At 40.3% G+C, this 19491-nt stretch overlaps 1 protein-coding gene across 1 annotated transcript; it reads left to right on the forward strand.

Moving 5' to 3' along the window:
• Positions 1-748: 748 nt before the first annotated feature.
• Positions 749-3721, forward strand: LOC147455833 (pentatricopeptide repeat-containing protein At5g27110-like). Its single transcript, XM_086514482.1, has one exon. It carries the CDS (start codon positions 851-853, stop codon positions 3494-3496), a length of 2646 nt encoding a protein of 881 aa, XP_086370608.1. The 5' UTR covers positions 749-850; the 3' UTR covers positions 3497-3721.
• The last annotated feature ends 15770 nt before the right edge of the window (positions 3722-19491 follow it).

A 19491-nucleotide genomic window follows, 5' to 3' on the forward strand; every position in this document is an offset into this window, starting at 1 on the left:
TGCGGCCATAGCCACACGGGTATTCAAGAACTTGCGCAGAGTGTTCGGGTTTACTTGTGTAGCCATGGCGAGAAGGGAGGTGAGGGAGGGTGCACGTGAATTAAAATTTTGAATTCCTATTTTTCTCCCCCTTAGCCATGGAGAGGAGGGGGAGCCATAGCCCCCCCCCCCCCCGCGGAGGGGAGTTTGTACTGGAGAGAGGTGCAGCCATAGCCACATGTGCAGAGTGCCCGGGTTTACCTGTGTAGCCATGGCGAGGAGGGAGGTGAGGGAGGGCGCAAGTGAATTCCTATTTTTCTCCCCCTTAGCCATGGAGAGGAGGGAGAGCCATAGCCATGGTGAGGAGGGGGAGCTTGGGAGTGGAGAGAGGTGCGGCCATAACCACACGCGCAGAGTGCCCGGGTTTACCTGTGTAGCAATGGCAAGGAGGGAGGTGAGGGAGGGTGCACGTGAATACAAATTTGAATTTCTCCCCCCTTAGCTTACCTCGTTAGTGGAGCCATGCACCTTCAGTCACGTGCCCACTAAGCATTTAAGTTTGCCACGTGTATGCCTCATCATCAAGCATTGGCGACGCCACGTTGACAATCTCAAGGTCCCATCTTTTTGCCCGGGTTTACGTCATATGTCAACCCAGGCCCGACAACACCCATGCCACATAGACGACCGAGATCGCCTCGCGACCGGCGCCCATGTTGCGCACCTTGACTCCACTTAATTAATGCATATGTGTAGATAGTCATGAGGCACGGGGGCCGCCCAGCCCCTAAGGCTATCTCTCTGAGAGTGGGACAAACCGGCGGGTAGGCCAGATTAAAGCACCGGTATGGCAGAACTTTCGAGCAGGTGAATGAGAAGGGAGACCTTGAACTTAAAGAACGCGATCTGCTTTCTAAAACAAGCTCACGAGCTGCCCTCGCTGCAGAACCTGCTAATCATACTGCAGCAGTGTAGAAGAGAGAAAGATGCAGAAATCGCCAAGTCCCTGCATTCTCTCTTGTGCAAGTGTGGGCTTGAAGTTCATGCAATACTTGGAAACCATCTTGTTCGTGTGTTCGTAGAGTCAGATGAGTTGCCTACTGCTGAGCTCGTCTTTGAGAGGCTTCTTGACAGAAATGAGGATTCTTGGACCTCTTTCATGCATGGTTGCATCGACCATGGTCATCCTATCCATGCCCTTCATCTCCACCAGCAAATGCAAACAGAGGGCTTCCCTTGTGCTTCCATTGCTCTGCTTCAGACCTTGCTTAAGGCCTGTGCCAACCTCAAAGATGCCATTCCTGGCCAAACTTTTCACTTTGAGGTTGTCAAGTTGGGTTTCGAAACTGACCCTTTTGTTGGGAGCGCGCTCGTGGACATGTATGCCAAAAGTGGTTCAATCTCTTCTGCGTTCGATGTTTTTGACAGATTGCAGGACCGAGATGTTGTTTTGTGGACCACAATCATTGCAGGGTTTATTGAACATGGACTTGTTGATGACGGCTTTAAGTCTGTGGACACCATGCAAACGGAAGGTGTGTCTCCTAATGCGGTTACATTTTCCTGCGTCTTGAAGGGCTGTGGAAGCAAAACATGTTTATCTAGACTTCACCAAGTTCATACACAAGTTGTCAAACAGGGCTTTGAGAAAGAAGTGTGCATCGATACCACTTTGGTGAATGTATATGCAAAGTGCGGTTCTTTTACCGAAGCACATAAGATATTTCAGGGGCTTTTTGCTCGTGATGTGATTCTATGGACTGCCTTGGTTACAGCTTATGCAGATCAAGGTTGTGAAGCTGGGACTCTAGATTGTCTCGATCAAATGGAAAAGGAGGGTGTGTCTCCTAATGCTGTCACATACATGTGTACTTTGAAGGCATTCAATGACATTAAATCTAGTGATGGGATTCACAAAATTCATTTACAACTGATAATTCGAGGACTTGAAAATAGTCCTTCTGTAGGTGGTACACTGGTGTTTACATACGGTAGATGTGGACTACTTGAAGATGCACAGGCAGTTGTTGACGGACTTCCTGTCCAAGATATTTTTTCTTGCAATTCATTGTTATTAGCATTTACAGAGCAAGGGCTTGACTATAATGCATTGGACTGTGTTGAAAAGATGCAAGTAGAGGGTGTTTCTTCCAATGCTTTCACCTTCGTCTGCATTTTGAAAGCTTGTGGCCGCCAACGACTGATAGAGAAGGGGCTATGGATACATGCCGAGATTGCTAAAGAGGAATTTGATGAGGATCCTTACATTTCCTGTTCTCTGGTGGACATGTATAGTAAATGTGGGTTTTTCTCAGAGGCATGGGCAGTTGTTGAACAGTTGTCAGCTCAAAATACAGCTACCTGGACCGCACTCATTGCAGGGTACGTTGAACATGGGCATTTCAAGGAAGCTCTCAACTGTTTGAGAAGGATGCAAGACAAGGATATGGCTCTAGATGATGTAACGTTTGTATGTGGCTTAAAAGCTTGTGCTGGTTCCGGAGCATTAGAGGCAGGGCAGTGTCTCCATGCTGAGCTTACCAAGGATGGACATGAGATAGAACCATCTGTTGCTAATACGTTGGTGGACATGTATGCCAAGTGTGGCTTCCTTAGAGAGGCAGAAGATGTTTTCGATGAGCTACCCATGCAGCAGTTGGTGTCCTGGACTGCTTTGATGTCAGGGTATATGGAGCTCAAACTTTTCGAAAAAGCCCTTGAACTTTACGAAAGAATCCCTCTAGAAAGGCTTACTCTGGATAGTATCATCTTTGTGAGCGGCTTAAAGGCATGCGGAAGTCTTGGGGCTTTCGATAAAGGCCAGATGATTCACACAGACATTGCCAAAGAGGGTTTTGAGGAAGACCCTGCTATTTCCAGCAGTTTGGTGGACATGTATGCTAAATGTGGCTGCTTGGTCGCAGCTGTGGAAGTTTTAGATGGAATGTTGGTTCAAAATGTTGTCCTGTGGACGGCAGTCATAACAGGTTTTGCTTCCCAAGGAAATGCCAAAACTGTATTTCACATGCTTGAGAGACTTGCCGAGGAAGGCATTCAGCCAGATGTTGTTACATTGCTTAACATTGTGACCGTATGTAGTCATGCAGGCCTAGTGGAGAAGGGCTTAATAGCTTTTGACATATTCAGCCAAGCCATGAGCAGTATTCCATTTGTCGACCTCTTCAATTGCTTGATGGACCTGGTAAGTCGTGCGGGTCAGCTGAAGACGGCTTTTGCCATAGTAGAAGAAATGCCTTATCAACCCAACCTTGTAACATGGAACACTGTTCTGGGTGCCTGTCAAAAGTGGAGGAGTGTAAAGCTTGCAGAAGTAGCTTTTCAGTGTGCATTAGCATTGGACTGGAAACAGCCTGCACCCTATGCATGTATGATTAGCATCTATGCAGATGCTCGCATGTGGGAGGATGCAAAGAGAATCGACAAGTTGAGAGAGGTGGCCTGGAGTAAGGATCCAGCACTAAGCTCAGTGGACTGGTGCTTTGTTGATACATTTTGATTTGATGCTATGAGGAGTTAAGTACTTGTGTTCACTAAAGCGTGACTAGATTCTCATAGATTGTAAGAGATAGGGGTAATGGAAAACACCCTAGTTGATGCCCATGTTAATAAGCCTGTCAATGAATGAGTGATGACAGAGATGCTTAAGCTTATCTTTTATCTTTTTTTTTTTAATAAAAAAAGTCGACATGGTCTTCACAGATTTAATGGAAGCCATATATGAGGACCGTGCATTCTCAGGATGGATGTTGAAGGAGGCTTGGGAAGTTGATTATAGCTCATCGTATGTGACTTTGTAAAGAGGGAATGTTGAAAGTACTTGTGTTGTCTCATCCGAGCTGCTCAGGATAGCTTGTTTTTCTTACTCCCCTGGCTGCGCCACATCAATATTGCACCTCCCCAATTTGGCCTTGAATTTGCAAAGGTATTGTAACTTTGTGCTTATGAATCTACGATGGAGAAGCTTGAAAGCATGGAATCTGATGGCGCTATCCTTAAATGATTCCCATCCTAAAGTTGGATGTAGGACTCATATAAACATATAAAAGTACATTGGCATCAAGCTTCGAATCTAGGAGAGCTATGAGAGTTAGATGCTTTCCCTTGAATTCCACCAATAAAGGTGGGTAGAGTTCCTCTCTCGTGGTTTTTTTAATCATTGACGGCGACCCGCTATTATTGACGGTGTTGTCGAGGAATGATCCTTAGTTGGTCAGTGACCTAGTGTATATTTTGAGTTTCATTGTTCAAAAATCAGTCTCTCCATTCCATTTACACTAGTAGCAAGGTGGTTGAACGGGGGTTTAATAGTTGATAAGGTTTAGAAGTTGAGAACTTGCTATATCTATTCTTGAGAGGTAAAGAGAGTTGTGAGTGACATAGCCAAAAGCATTTCTTTTTTCGATTTTCTTTGTACTTTTTTAGAGTGTTGTTTTGTATATAGCTTCCAAACAGTAGAGTTACAAACTAACCAAGTTTTATATCAAAATGAGGTCAAACATGGATCGCGATCTATGTACCTCATCATAGATTTTGGTTGAAAATTGAGCATCGAGTAGCCGAGAATTAGACAAATACTTTTCTTAAAAGACACAGTGACAAAAAAGTGATCAAAAGAGTTAAAAACAGATCATGGTTGGAACCCATCAAAGCACATCAAGATTTTACTTTTGACAAAGAAAAATTGATTCAAATTCAAAAAGACTTTGGGACTAGGCTACAAACATCATAATCTATTAACTAGCCAACCCCAAGTCCAGAAGTGATGGAACATGAATTGCAATCCATGTACCTCATATAAGAAATTTGACAGAGGCTTCTCTAGTATATAGCTAAGACTTAAAGAAACACATTTCCCAAAGACCATGCAAAGAGTTGAAAAAAGGGAACAAAAAGGCTTGAAATAGAAGATAGACAAAATCGCTAAAACAGACTAAAAATCTCACTTTTGATTGACTTTTTCTTGTCCAAATCCAAAAAGATTTTGGAAATAGCCTAGAAATACATTCATCTACAAGTGGTTTAATTTTGGGGTCAAAAGCTCTTCAAACATAGCTCATGATCCATGTATCTTTCTCAAATGTTTGAGTCAAAATCTAGCCACTTTGTTCTACATACTATTTCTAATATAATCCCAAGTTTCATCTCGTTTGAACTTCATAACCAAGTCAAAATTATCCAAGTACTTTGAGAAAGTACAAAAATTGACTTAATTTTTAATCTAGAGATCCAAACTCAAAAAGTTTGATACTAAAGTATCTAGTAATCATGTTGATCCTAATGGTACCAACAATAGTCAATTTGACCTCTGAACATGGATCGCGATCAATGTACCTATGATGATAACTTGACCTGAATTTTTTCTGAGACTGTAGTACATTTACAAGGAAACATATCTCCAAGTCCAAGTTTGAAAAAAACCTGAGCAAATTTGAGTCAAAAGGCATCAAAATAGAAGACAAAATTCAAAACCGCAGATCAAACCTAGGGTTGGGCTTTCGATCTATAAAAAAATTCCAAATTCAAAACAATTTGAGATATAGCTTGTAGATATAGAGTGTAACAAGATCTCTAAATATCAAGTCCAGATGTGGTGTAACATGGATCGCTATCCATGTCCCGTGACCTCAAAAATTGATGAAAACTGGTACAGAGCCTGTAGATGACCTTGCCTAAGCTACTGTCAAAATTTGACACAGGGTCATGGATTGTGATCCATGTCTCACTTCATAGTTGGGGTATGTGACTCGATGAGCCTGCAGACATACTTGAGTGTATCTTATATCTCAAGTTTGAGCTAAAAATACCCTCTGGAGATCAAAATACAAGAAAAAGTTCTCGTGTTCTGGTGTTGAGACTATTTTGAGTGTTGTTTCTAGTGCAGTTCACCAAAATTGCTCTAGCTTTTGATACACAACTCCAAATTGAGTCATGTAAATCTAAGATAAAATTTTGAAAGCAATAGGAGCCAAAATCAATTTCCTAATTCCAAAATTTCAGGATACGCTAACTAGTTTCCATAGATCAAGGGGTCTCAAAGACCTGACTTTTGAGAGACGTGACCAAGGACAAAAAGGGATAGGTTACACTAAGCCAAGGTGGGTTTGTCAATAACTATCTTGAGAGTGTTGACTGAGCCTAAATCATCACAAATCATCCACCACCAAGGTTTTATACTCAATTCAAAGATAGGCAAACTGCAAGAAACATTGCAAGACCTTTGATAGTGGGATTGAGAGAAAACGTGGAGATGTATCAAACATACAACACCACACCTCAAGGCATGGCTCATGGATCTTGGCCAAGTAATTATACACCTCATTGGGAATCACACCAGCCATTATACATATGCACTCAAATGCGTATGTCTAAAAATATGAAAGCAAAAATTAGAGGCAAAGCATCCTCTGATCCACAAACCCAATGTAATATTCACCAAAACCAACAAAGCCATGAGAATTCTAGCAGACTACACTCATGAGGGCTTGTATAGGTTAAAAAATGGGGATCAACATAGCTTCTACACGTGTATAGAACCCAATGTTGGAGAGTTTTCAGATTACAAGAACCTCTGCACATTCATGTATACAGATGTCCAAGGAGTGTAAGTTTTGATGGTAGGTAAGTATGGACAAGAGTACAAACTTGATGATACATTTGACCTAAAAAGATATACATACAAGCATATTCTAGTCTCTACATAATTTTAGTTGAAGCATATATCAGAAAGGATTCCACCGAGATTTTCTCTGAGATGAGTAGAGAGAGCAAGAGATGTCTTTGCCAAAGACCCCAAGGTGGTTAGATTGGTGATTGAACTAGGAAAACTGAGACCATCTCTAGTGTTCAAATGTGTCAAGATAAAGTACAATGGGTCAGGGGATCTATATGCTCACGTCTCACTTTTCAAAATAAGTTTTGAGAGCTGAACAAATTGCAAAGTTTCACACCCAATACTACGAAGGATTTGGGTCAACATTGGAAGGAACAACTTTGATGTGGTTCCAGCCATTGAACAGAGAAAATTTTTCAAGCAGAAAGAGAATGAAAAGGTGAAGGAAGAATTGCTTCGATTCAAACAATACCTTGAGAGATGTTTTGCAAGAGAGTTATCGCAGGACAAAAGATTGTTAGTTCTCTTCATAGAGGGCTTGAGGAACGAGACTCTCAAGAAGGACCTGCCCTTGAAAGCATCTACCACATTTGAGCAAGTCACTAGAGAAGATTTATATATAGTTGACAATTATAAAGCTTATAGAGGATGCAAAAACTACGACAAGTGTTTTCTCCTTTTCTTCTAGTAGTGAAACAAACATGACACAAGTTGCTCAACTTTAACCAATGGCCAATCTAGATGAGCTAGCAGAAGAAGTAGCACGATAATTGAGCATAAAATTTGAAGAAAACATAAACATGAGACAACCACCACTGAGGAAGTGTGACCCTTGTTGGGGGGGGATCATCCCACCCATGGTGTAACACTCGATCGAGACCGCAGTGTATGCTAGGGAAACAACCACCTATTCTAATGATAGTAGAGTGGTAGTCAACTACACTCAACCAATAGAGTATGTTCCACAACCTATGAGAAATCATTATTTTCATGGACAAGAACACCTTGATATTCATATCCAGTAAAGAGTATGGATTAAAGACTACTCTTACTTGGCATAAACAACCATCAACTGGAGCAACAACTGCACAATAAGTAGGACCATGCTACGAGTGCGAAGGTAATCATTGGGCAAGGAGTTGTCCTCATCATGCAAAGAACATAGAGATATTTAGAAATTATCTAGAATGTGTTGTTACACATCTCATTCCTTATTACCTATAGCACCCAAACAACAAGGGAAAAGCAACAATGAACGTTGTAGAAGTGTTACCTTCTTCAAGTGGATTTGAGATAGAACCCACAATCTTTATAAATGTGGTAATAAGAGGTCAAGCTCAAGAAGCTGCCAAAAACAAACCTATTGAGGAAGAACACAAACTGTAGCTCATAGAAAAATTGAGTGCATATTGGAGCCTCATTTACTCCTTGTAAATTTTTATATTAAAAAAACGCACATTTGTAAGGTCCCCATTATGAGGAGAAACCATCGCACATAAAGAATAATCACTTTCCAGAAACACTTCGCCGCAATATTCCTTTTTGTTGGAATATTATGGCTGGTCGACGATCGGAAAGTGGTTGAAAAACGACCGATCGGTTGGCTGGTGGCCGATAGTCAATGGTCGATGGCTGGTGGTCAGAAGTCAATGGCCAATGGGCGATGGCCAAATTCAATGTCCGGTTGCTGATTTCAAGATGGACTTGTCTTCTCAAGGGCGGCCACACATGGGCGCATTGGAGAGTCCAAGTCAGACTTTTCAACACAAGGGGTGGCTACACACGGTTGCCTCTCATGAGAGAGGACAACCCTTTTGGCCTATAAAAGGAGGCCTCTTCTACCTACAAAAACGGATTGTGAAGCATTGTGGTGCATTGTGAAGTTGATGTGAGGTGGTGAGGGTGAAGCAAGGTGACAGCTCCAAAAGGGTATAATACCTTTGTAATCTACTTCTTGTTTTTAAGTATTAAAGCCATTGAGTGGTTGCTTTCCCGTGGATGTAGCCAACATTGGGTGAACCATGTATAGTGTGCGTGCTCTCTCTCTCTCTCTCTCCTCTCTCTTTCTCTCTCTCTCTCTCTACTCTATAATCTCTCATGTGTGAAAGTCATCTCTCTCCATTAAGTAAACTACTCAATTATCTACTTAGGTATATCATATTTTCTAACACTGGTATCAGAGCAAGGTGTGCTTGTAGCTAAATTATCTTAAGGAAAGGATTCCTTGAACTGAGTGGGAGTAATGGTAGAGGAAGGGAAACTCAAGATCAAGAAGTTCAACTGCAAGAACTACCAACATTGGAAGAATAAGATTGAGGAATATCTCTACCAGAAGGACTTTTATTTGCCACTATGCGGTCTTGTAAAGAAGCCCACAACAATGGTAGATGAAGCATGGATCGTCCTTGACCGAACGGCATTAGGAACAATCCTGATAAGCTTGGCGTCAATGGTGGATTTGAACGTTTCAAAGATGAAGACCACGGAAGACTTGATGAAGTCACTTGACGGCCTCTACGAGAAACCATCAGCATCCAATAAGGTATTTCTCATGAAGCGCTTGTTCAATCTAAAGATGGCAGAGAATGGTTCAATTGTAGAATACCTAAATGACTTTAATACCAATATAAGTCAACTTTGATTTGTGAAAATAAATTTTGATAGTGAGGTGCAAGCTCGCCTTATACTATCGTCTCTATCGAATAGTTGGGACAACCTTGTGATGGTTGTAAGTAACTCTATCTCTAGCACAAATACTCTTAAGTTTGATGATGTTGTGGGTGTTCTCCTAAGCGAGGAAATGTGAAGGAGAAGCACATGTGAATTATCAAGTGCTACGCTGTCAGTGGAAATAAGAGGAAGGAATAAGGAGAGGTTCAAAAACCAAAAGGGTCGTGATCGCTCAAGGCGGAGCAAGTAACGCACAAAGTCAGTTCTTGAATGTTGGAACTGCGGCAAGAAGGGCCACCTCAAGAAGGATTGCTGGTCCAAGAAGAAGGAGTCGGAGTCTCAAGACAACAAGCCAACATCGGAGGCCAATGTGGTAGGTAAAGTAGAGCAAGATTCTCTAATTTACTCATTAGACAATGTGTCAAATTCTTGGATAGTAGATTTTGGGGCTTCATTCCATGCGACACCACACAAGCAATATTTCCAAGATTACACCAAAGGTAATTTTGGGTATGTATACTTGGGAGATGATGAAGCTTGTGAAATTGTCGGCAAAGGTACAGTTTGTGTCAAAACTACTAACAAAAATGAATGGAAGCTTAAAGATGTTAGGCATGTTCCTTCTCTTCGCAAAAAAATTGATCTCTACCGGACAATTGGACGATGAAGGTCACAATATTGCATTCATAAACAAATGGTGGAAGATCTCAAAGGGATCTTTGGTGATTTCCAAGGGAGAAAAGTCGGTACACTTTACTTGTGTACTGTCAGCACGCAATCTCCAACTTGTGCAATAGCTACAGAAGTCGACAGTGCGGTGTGGCACTATCGGCTTGGGCATATGAGTGCCAAAGAAATGTAAATCCTTCAATCAAAGAAGCTTCTACCAGGTTTGAAAGAAGTGGACTTAGAGTTTTGTGAAGATTGTGTTTATGGTAAACAAAAGAGGGTAAAATTCCTAAAAGCAAGAAATGAAAGAAAATATTAAAAACTTGAATTGGTTCATTCTGATGTTTGGGGTCTTGCAAGTACACCATTCCTTGGTGGATCATTGTACTATGTAACATTCATAGACGATGCAACTAGAAAAACAAGGGTTTATATCATGAAGAATAAATCCAATGTGTTTTTCATATTTCAAAGGTGGAAAGCCTTTGTGGAGAATGAAGTAGGTACCAAGGTTAAATGCCTTAGATCCAACAATGGAGGCAAATATTGCAGCCAAGCTTTTGTGTTAGCAATGGCATTCGGAGGAAAAGGACAACCCAAAGGACACCTCAACAAAATGGAATTTCCAAAAGGGTAAACATAACAATCATGAAGCAAGCACGAAGCATGTGGCTACATGCAGGCTTACCGCATGAGCTTTTGGCGGAAGCAGTAAGTACGTATGTGTACGTGATGAATTGGTCACCCTCAACCACATTGGATGGGGGAGTTACAAAGGAGGCGTGGACAAGTAAACCGGTGAATTAATCATTTCTCAAAGTGCTTGGGTGTGAGGCCTTTTATGCACATAGATAGAAGCCTAAGGTCAAAGCTAGATGCAAAGTCCAAAAAGTGTTTCTTCATCGGCTATGGAGAAGGTGACTTTGGGTATCACCTATGGAATCCAGAAGATGGTAAAATCTTTAGAAGTAGGGATGTAATTTTCAACCAACAAAATATGTACAAAGATTACTTGGAAAGAAAACAAGCAAAAGAAATAGGTGATGAGTGCATGGAGCTTGAGGACGGTGAAGACTCAAGGAGTGCAAACGATGACAACGTACAACAATGTCAACCAAATGAGGAGCCTCAACATATTCCCTGAAGATCTACACGAGCAAGTAGACCTCCAGAAATATTTATTGCTTCCTTCAGCCATCTCTTTATCTCAATTTTTGGAGAGCCGGAATCATACGAGGAGGCTATGCAACACAGATCCAAAGAAGAATGAATAAAGAGAATGCAAGTGGAGATGGACTCATTACATCGCAACCAAACATGGAACTTGGTTGAGTTGCCTAAAGGTAAGCGGGCACTTTAGAACAAATGGGTGTACAAACTGAAGGAAGAAGAAGGTGGGAAGAAAAGGTACAAGTCTAGGCTTGTGGGAAAAGGGTTTTCTCAAAAGAAAGGTATTGAGTTCAATAAAATATATTCTCCTGTTGTAAAAATGAACTCAATTAGGCTTGTCTTAAGCCTTGTGAATGCTCATGATTTAAATCTTGAGAAAATGGATGTAAATATGGCATTCCCTCACGGTGGCTTAGAGGAGGAAATTTACATGCTTCAAGCAAAGGGATATTGTTACCATATACATGTGGTAGTGATGTTTGTGAACACACTTAGTACCGCCAGGGCATTTTGTCCCTCACTACGAGGTTTCCCCCCCCCGCGCATTGTATATACATCCATCATTCTAGGGCTATCTATCTTTCCATTGCACACTAAGTAATACACTCTCTATTGTGTGCCTTGAGCTTCCTTCATATTCTCCAAGCTGTGTGTGTTTTCCTGCAACCCTAATTTCAACAACTGATATCTGTTACAAGACTGATCACTCTCTTGTTGCATGTGGTTAACTGCAATTGGGATAGCTAGCTTAATGGTTAATTATGTGTTGTCTATTTGAATTTTACTAACACTGAGTGCATGATGGTTTATAGATTGGAACTCTGGGAGTTGACGAGGAGGCGTCACCAAATAATAATTCTCTCAGTCACTTTATCCTAGCATAGTATTTTAAAAATAAGCCACTATGGCTCCTTTGTAAATAGGACAGTGAGAACCTGCCCTAAGAGGGTCATGAAATAACTAGTCTGTACCACTCATAACTAAAATGGAACTAAAGTGTAAAAGAGGGGCCTCCAATTTTGGCACCAATAATATATCAAAATATCAAATACCAACTCCACAAGAGAGGTGTCATGGAGTTTGGGGCTATAATTTTAGGCCTTTCTTGTGTAGATGCTCTCAATTTTCCATATTCCATCTTTTAAACTATTTTGTGTTTGTTGTGTACTCCTTGATTAAGTGTACATCTTCTCTTCCATGTTCTTACACCCTCTTATAGCTTGTTTCTATCAATTCTATGATTTGTGTGTGTGTGTGTGTGTGTGTGTGATAGTCTAGGTGTGTGTGCGTGCTTGGAAATTGGAGAAAGAGGTTGACACGTTGATGGTGATGTTTGTAGTGCACCTTATCGTGTAAATCTAGCTGCACACAGGGAGATACAAACTCAAATCAATGACTTGCTTGATCGAGGACTTATCAGACCTAGTAGTTCACCATACGGAGCTCTAGTACTTCTTGTTAAGAAGAAAAATAGAACTTTTCGTATGTGTATTGACTATAGGGGTTTAAACAAGATCACCATCAAGAATAGGTTTTCTATTCCTAGAGTGGATGATCCATTAGACAAACTAAAAGGAGCAAACATCTTTAGCAAAATTGATCTCAAATCAGGGTATCACCAAGTCAAAATGTTTGATCAAGATGTATACAAAACTGCTTTCAAAACACAAACATGACACTATAAATTTCTTGTCATGCCATTTGGTTTGATAAATGCACCGGCTACATTCACACGCATGATGAACATAATTTTCATTGACCATCAAGATTTTGTGACTGTATTCTTTTGTAATGGAATTTGCCTTAATATGTGAGAGTAGCGGAATTTAATGAGAGTACTTTCAAGAAATGATTTTGTGAGCATAGCGGGTTGACATAATTGAAGATAGCAACATAATCATAGCAACTAGTTAACTTGGCATAGACAATACTTTTGCAAGAGAGAGAGTTTAGAGAACATGACAACAGTTGAGGACCGGATTTATGTGGAGCCGGTCCCGCCTCCAATAGGCATTTGTATTATGATTTCTCCCATAAAGAGAGACTTGTTACAATACAGTCTTTGTGTTCCTTGTGACCTAGGTGATGCCATGAAGATGGAAGGCTTCATGCATCACAAACATAACATAAACTTGAAGAAAGCTTTAACTATCCCAAGCCTCAGTCCCAAGACCTCAAACACCTTCGAAGGTGGAGAGAGCTAGCAGGGAATGAGGGTAGGGAAGAGGAAGAAGAAACATTTCGTAGGAGAAAGAATTAGTTCCTCACTTATTATACTCTTGTTGCTAGCATACATAATAGCATAGTAATGAAGAAGAAGGAGATGGCAAGCTTAAGCATTGAAGCATGGCTCTTGGTTGGATTTGCACTCCATAGCCAAGAGTGTTGGTGTAGGCTCTCAACCTCTACTTGCTTGGAGAAGGAGAGGGAGCTCTTGCACTTTGCATAGTACACAATGAGAGTGCTTGTGAGTGTGTGTGGGTGAGTATACCCACTAAGCACCCCCCTAGCTTGCTTGGGTTGACCCCCCCTTGTAGCTCATGCTTGAATCTCATTGGACCCCTCCAGGCCTAGCCAATCACAAGCAGGAGCCATTACAAGCAACATGGGTAGCCTTGGGACAAGTGTCCCCCTTTCCCCTTTGAGAGAGAGGACTTGATAAATGCAAAATCAATTAGATAATTCAAGTAATTTATCATTGGACCCCTTTTGGAGCCTAGCCAATAGGCTTCAAGCAACACATGAAGGTAACATGGGTAGGGACCTGACATGTGTCATTGCTGCCTCTTCAAGCTGGGGCTTCCCTTGTGAGTGTGAGTGTGTGTTCTCTCTCTCTAATCCCTAGGAAAAGGGCTCGCCCCCCCTCTTGTAGGGATGATTTTGACTTTAGGAGCTCAAGCACCTTAGTCATCAAGCATGACAAAGCACTTGAAGTAGGGGGTGTTCCCACAAGCATCTCAGGCAAGCTTCTCAAGGCACCTCAAGCACCTTAATCATGCACCAAGTCAAGCACCTCAAGCATGGAGCCAGTCAAGCACCTCAAGAATCTTAATCAAGCACCTCAAGCAGGACAAGCACCTCAAGCACGACAAGCACCTTGAGCTTGGGCTGGGTTCCCACCTCAAGCTCAGCCCTAGCTTACCTAAGGTCAAAGGACTTTTACACACCTTATTGGAGGTCTTCAATGAAGCTAACCCTAAGGTCTTATGCTCCATTGGTTAGCCTTGCTCTTGATAGACCATCTCCCATTTGGGCCCCTTTACTATTGGCCCCATGTTGAGATAGATCTATAAGCACATATCTATATCTTAACACTTGTTCCCATTTATTCTCCCACATTAAGTGATCAATTTAATATGAGAAAATCATTTGGGTTGGTTAGATATTAGATTTTATGACATCTTTTATGACATTCTTGTATTCAGTAAATCAGAACAAGAACACAAAGAGCATTCAACACATGTATTTGATTTGCTTGCACAGAACCACTTCTTTCTGAATCCTGAAAAGAGTTCATTTTTCCAATCTGAAATTAAATATTTGGGACACATTGTATTGGGCAAAGGAATACATGTAGACCCTAAGAAAATTGAAGCCATTCAATCATGGCATAGACCCAAAAATTTGCATAAACTTCGTTTTTTTATTGGTCTATGCAGTTATTACAGGAAGTTTGTACGTAACTTTTCTTAAAAATCTCATTACCTCACTCTCTTGTTAAATAAAAATTCTCCTTATGTATGGATTGATTTGCAAGAAAGTTTCTTTAATGCACTCAAGAATGCTTTGATGAATGCACCAATACTTCATTTGCATGATTTTGATAGACCATTCTTTGTCGTTGTCACTGATGCTAGTGGAAAAGGTATCGGTGCAATCCTTATGCAAGATAACCACCCACTCGTATTTGAAAGTCATAAGTTTAAAAAAACGGAGAAAAAATTTAGTACATATGACAAAGATTTAACTGCCGTTGTACATGCTTTGAAAATTTGGAAACACTATCTAATGGGTGTTGATTTAATCATCAAAATTGATCAACAAAGTATCAAGTATTTACTGTCTCAACCCTTAATAAATGATAGACATATTAAGTGGGTTGCCTTTATTCAAAGTTTTGAACCCAACATTTAATACCAGCTTGGTCACAGGAGAATGTTGTCATTGATGCTTTGAGCCGAGGACCCTCTCTTAATAGTCTATCAACCATTACGGGTACTTCATTTGATTCAATGCCTGACACTTATGCACAAGATGATGATTTCAAAACCACATGAGGATCCACCTTCACTTGTGGACCAAGAAGAAGAACTCATCCCTGCACAAATAGTATATCACAAGACCACCACCACACGCACTGGCATGGTTTATAACCGCTATGTTTTGATCTTTAAAGGCCACCCTGAATAGGATGCCAGATGGATCCTTGAAATTTTTTTTTGCAACTTTCTAGACCTTCTCCGCACTTTCCATCACTCACGGTCCAAATGATTCTTTAGTGAAGAACTGAGGACACTTGCTATCCCTGGTGGGAGGGATGTTACGAGATTGGGCACCCTCCTGTTGCATGTGGCTAATTGCACTTGGGATAGCTGGCTTAATGGTTAATTATGTATTGTCTATTTGAATTTTACTAACAGTGAGTGCATGGTGGTTTGTAGATTGGAACTTTGGGAGTTGACGAGGTGGCGCTGATAAATAATAATTCTTTCAGTCATTTTATCCTAACATAGTATTTTAGAAATAAGCCACTGTGGCTCCTTTGTAAATAGGATAGGAGAACCCACCCTAAGAGGGTCATGCAATAACTAGTGTGTACCACTCATAACTAAAGTGTAAAAGAGGGGCCTCCAATTTTGGAACCAATAATAAATCAAAATATTAAATATCAACTCCATAAGAGAGGTGCCGTGGAGTTTGGGGCTATGCTTTTAGGCCTTTCTTGTGTAGATGTAGACTTAATTAAGGAGTACACAACAAACACAAAATAGCTTCAGAGAATTTTACTAACAGTGAGTGCATGGTGGTTTGTAGATTAGAACTTTGGGAGTTGACGAGGTGGCGCTGATAAATAATAATTCTTTCAGTCATTTTATCCTAACATAGTATTTTAGAAATAAGCCACTGTGGCTCCTTTGTAAATAGGATAGGAGAACCCACCCTAAGAGGGTCATTCAATAACTAGTGTGTACCACTCATAACTAAAGTGGAACTAAAGTGTAAAAGAGGGGCCTCCAATTTTGGAACCAATAATAAATCAAAATATTAAATATCAACTCCATAAGAGAGGTGTTGTGGAGTTTGGGGCTATGCTTTTAGGCCTTTCTTGTGTAGATGCTTTCAATTTTCCATATTCCATCTCTGAAGCTATTTTGTGTTTGTTGTGTACTCCTTAATTAAGTCTACATCTTCTCTGCCATGCTCTTACACCCTCTTATAGCTTGTCTCTATCAATTCTACCTTGAAAACATTACCTTCTTACTTGGGAGATAACGAGGATGAATCCATAGTGTGTAAAAACACTCACGTAAAAAGAGCGGAAGAGACCCTAGAGGTAAACAACATCCATTCAATAATGTCTACACCCATCCAATGCACTCTTCCTTTACGAGGACTATTAAAAATTAGACCCTAATTATGGAATGATCTACAAAGAACTCTAAAGAAGGTGGGAATAACAGGGCTAATCGTAAAAAAATTGGAAAAATTGAAACACGAAATGGATAACAAATAGATTAGATCTATTTCAATGAACAAAGTCGGAGAATACTACGAAGGATAAGAAGGAAACATAACCCTTCCAGTGAGATATAATGATATAGAAACCATGGCAATACTGGATAGTGGGGCAGGCATAGCCATAGCCACGAAATCAATATGGGAATCCTGGGGACAACCAGCCATTAGACAAACTTGAATGAAATTTCATTTGGTTGATGGACACATTGAAAGATCCTTAGGGCTGCTTGAAAAAGTGATAGTTAATTCCTGTGGGATTGAATATCAACACACTTTTGCCATACTAGACTTTGGAAAGAAACTTAATTATGAAATCATATTGGGAAGACCTTTCATGCGACAAGTACAACTCATCCAGGATTGGGAAAACAATTATCTGTACTTGAAGCAAGTGGGATCATAACAAGGGTTAATTTAAAAGATCACACTTATAGAGATGTCATGAAAACACCCATACAAGAATTTGACTCAGTCTCTTCGGCTGAAACTAAGCTTCCATCTTGGTTGAACAAGGACACACCTATTTGGATGTGCGGAGCCTAAAAAAATGGGAGTTTCAAATGAGAAGAATGTATCTTAGGAATTGCACAAATGAAGCCTATGTATCTCAACCCTTTCCGGAGCATCTATTTGAGCCATTTGAGTGGACTCAAATTTTAGCAACAATGGATATATGGGTAAATATGTCTATGTTTACTCAATTTTGCAATGAGGACGGCTTTGATATAATTTCCATCGAAATGATCTCAACACTTCACATTTAAGACAAAATTCACAAATCCAAGGACTTGATGAAAGTTCAACAAGTCTTTTCAGACCTCTACTATGATGCAACAGATGAGTTAGAAGAACACTCAACTACCTCAATTGATTCGGGTCCGGAAGAATAACATGTGAGAGCTAAGCAACTCATGAAAGGAGGGGAGGAAAAGTTTCTTGACTTTCCAAACCAGAGACCAAGAAGACAGAAATGGTATAGAAGATAAAGAGACACCAGAAACTTGAAAGCTAGACCTATGTCATCAGTCTCCAGTAGTAGAACACAGTTTTTGATGTAGATAGATGCACATGATTGTGTCAAGGACAAAATCACTGCTAGATATCCTTTAAACGAAAAGCCAAAAATGTCAAAAACTTTGAGAAAAATGAGAAAGGAAACTCAAGAAAAACCTAAAAACCAGGATAAGGGTTCAACCATGACACGAGTTGAGCAAAAAAAAAAAAAATCAAGAGTTGAAAAAAGCTCTAAAGGAGATATATACAACTGAAATGGAAACCACTAAAGAGGGAGGTAAAGATGTAATGAGTGTTCCATCCCATTACAAGAATTATATTCTCCAAGACCGAAAAATCATAGTCGAACAACCTGTCAGGGAATTATGAAAATAGGGTGAGTCCTACGAAGGACCTGAAAATGCAAAAAACATAGATCTGGCCGAACCAAGAGAAGAGCCTAGACCTGCCTACATTGCAAATGACCTAACGAAAGAAGAAGAAGAGCTTTTTCTAAGCTTACTAAAAGAATACCGAGATATCTTTGCTTGGTCTTATAAGGATCTCAAGGGTGTTGATCCAAAAATCTGTCAGCATACCATACCAATGAGAGATGATGCGAAACCAAGTAGACAGAGGCTATACACATATAATGAAACATTTGCCAGAAAGATCAAAGAAGAGTTAGAAAAGCTAAAGGAATCTGATCACGTCAGCTCCAATATTGAAAACACCAGATTGGAAATAGATATTCCACATACATGTAGATGCTTCCAATTTTTCCATCGGGTGCATACTAGCTCAACCAGGAGATAGGAAAATTGATTTTCCCTATTTCTTATGCTAGCCGACAGCTGAATATGGCAAAGAAAAACTACACAACCACCGAAAGGAAAGGATTAGGAATGATCTAAGCCGTCAAAAAGTATAGACATTGCAAAAAAAATTGTGTTCTTTGTGGACCACCAAGCCTTATTGTACTTGGTCAACAAGCCATGCAACACAGGAAGAATAGTGAGATGGTTCATCATTCTTCTGGAATTTGATTTCATTGTAGTTGTGAAAAGGGCACCACGTATCAAAGAGCAAATCATTTGTCAAGGATTATTTCAGGAGAACCACCTAAAGGAGTAGATGATGATCTACCAGATGCATATATGTTCTCCTTTGAAATTTGCCGACACTTAGGGTAGCAAAGTATCTTGACTAGACTGGACATGAATTGTCAGAGAGTCTTGAAGATTTAGAAAAACTTGATAAGCAAAGGCTAACTGTTGTAGCTTACATCTATACAGAAAAGCAAAAACAAACACATTTTTTTTATTCCCATCTAATAACAAAAATCTTCAAAAAAGGGGACTTAGTTTTAGTCTATTTCCTTAAGCAACACATTCCCAAGTTTAAGAAAAAGGAAAACGGACCGTTTGTCATTGAAGATGTATCTCCAAGTGGAGCACTTAAGTTGTCCACCCTAGATGGTGAACCAATGGCTAACTGGATTAGTGGATGGCGTTTAAAGAAGTACAACTTGCCACTAACCAATGAATTGCTAGAAAGAATGCATGCAGCTAAGCAAAGAAAGATAAAACAATAGCAGGTTATTGATGAAGGCCAAGAGGAAGCTCGGTTTTGGATACTCA

This window comes from Adiantum capillus-veneris, chromosome 6 (genome assembly GCF_014529385.1).
Source record: "Adiantum capillus-veneris isolate H3 chromosome 6, ASM1452938v2, whole genome shotgun sequence".
In the NCBI taxonomy this organism is placed as follows: domain Eukaryota; kingdom Viridiplantae; phylum Streptophyta; class Polypodiopsida; order Polypodiales; family Pteridaceae; genus Adiantum; species Adiantum capillus-veneris.

What these genes read in the sequence shown, in the direction of transcription:
- LOC147455833 (XM_086514482.1), top strand. Translation starts at nt 851, where the DNA reads ATGAGAAGGGAGACCTTGAACTTAAAGAACGCGATCTGCTTTCTAAAA.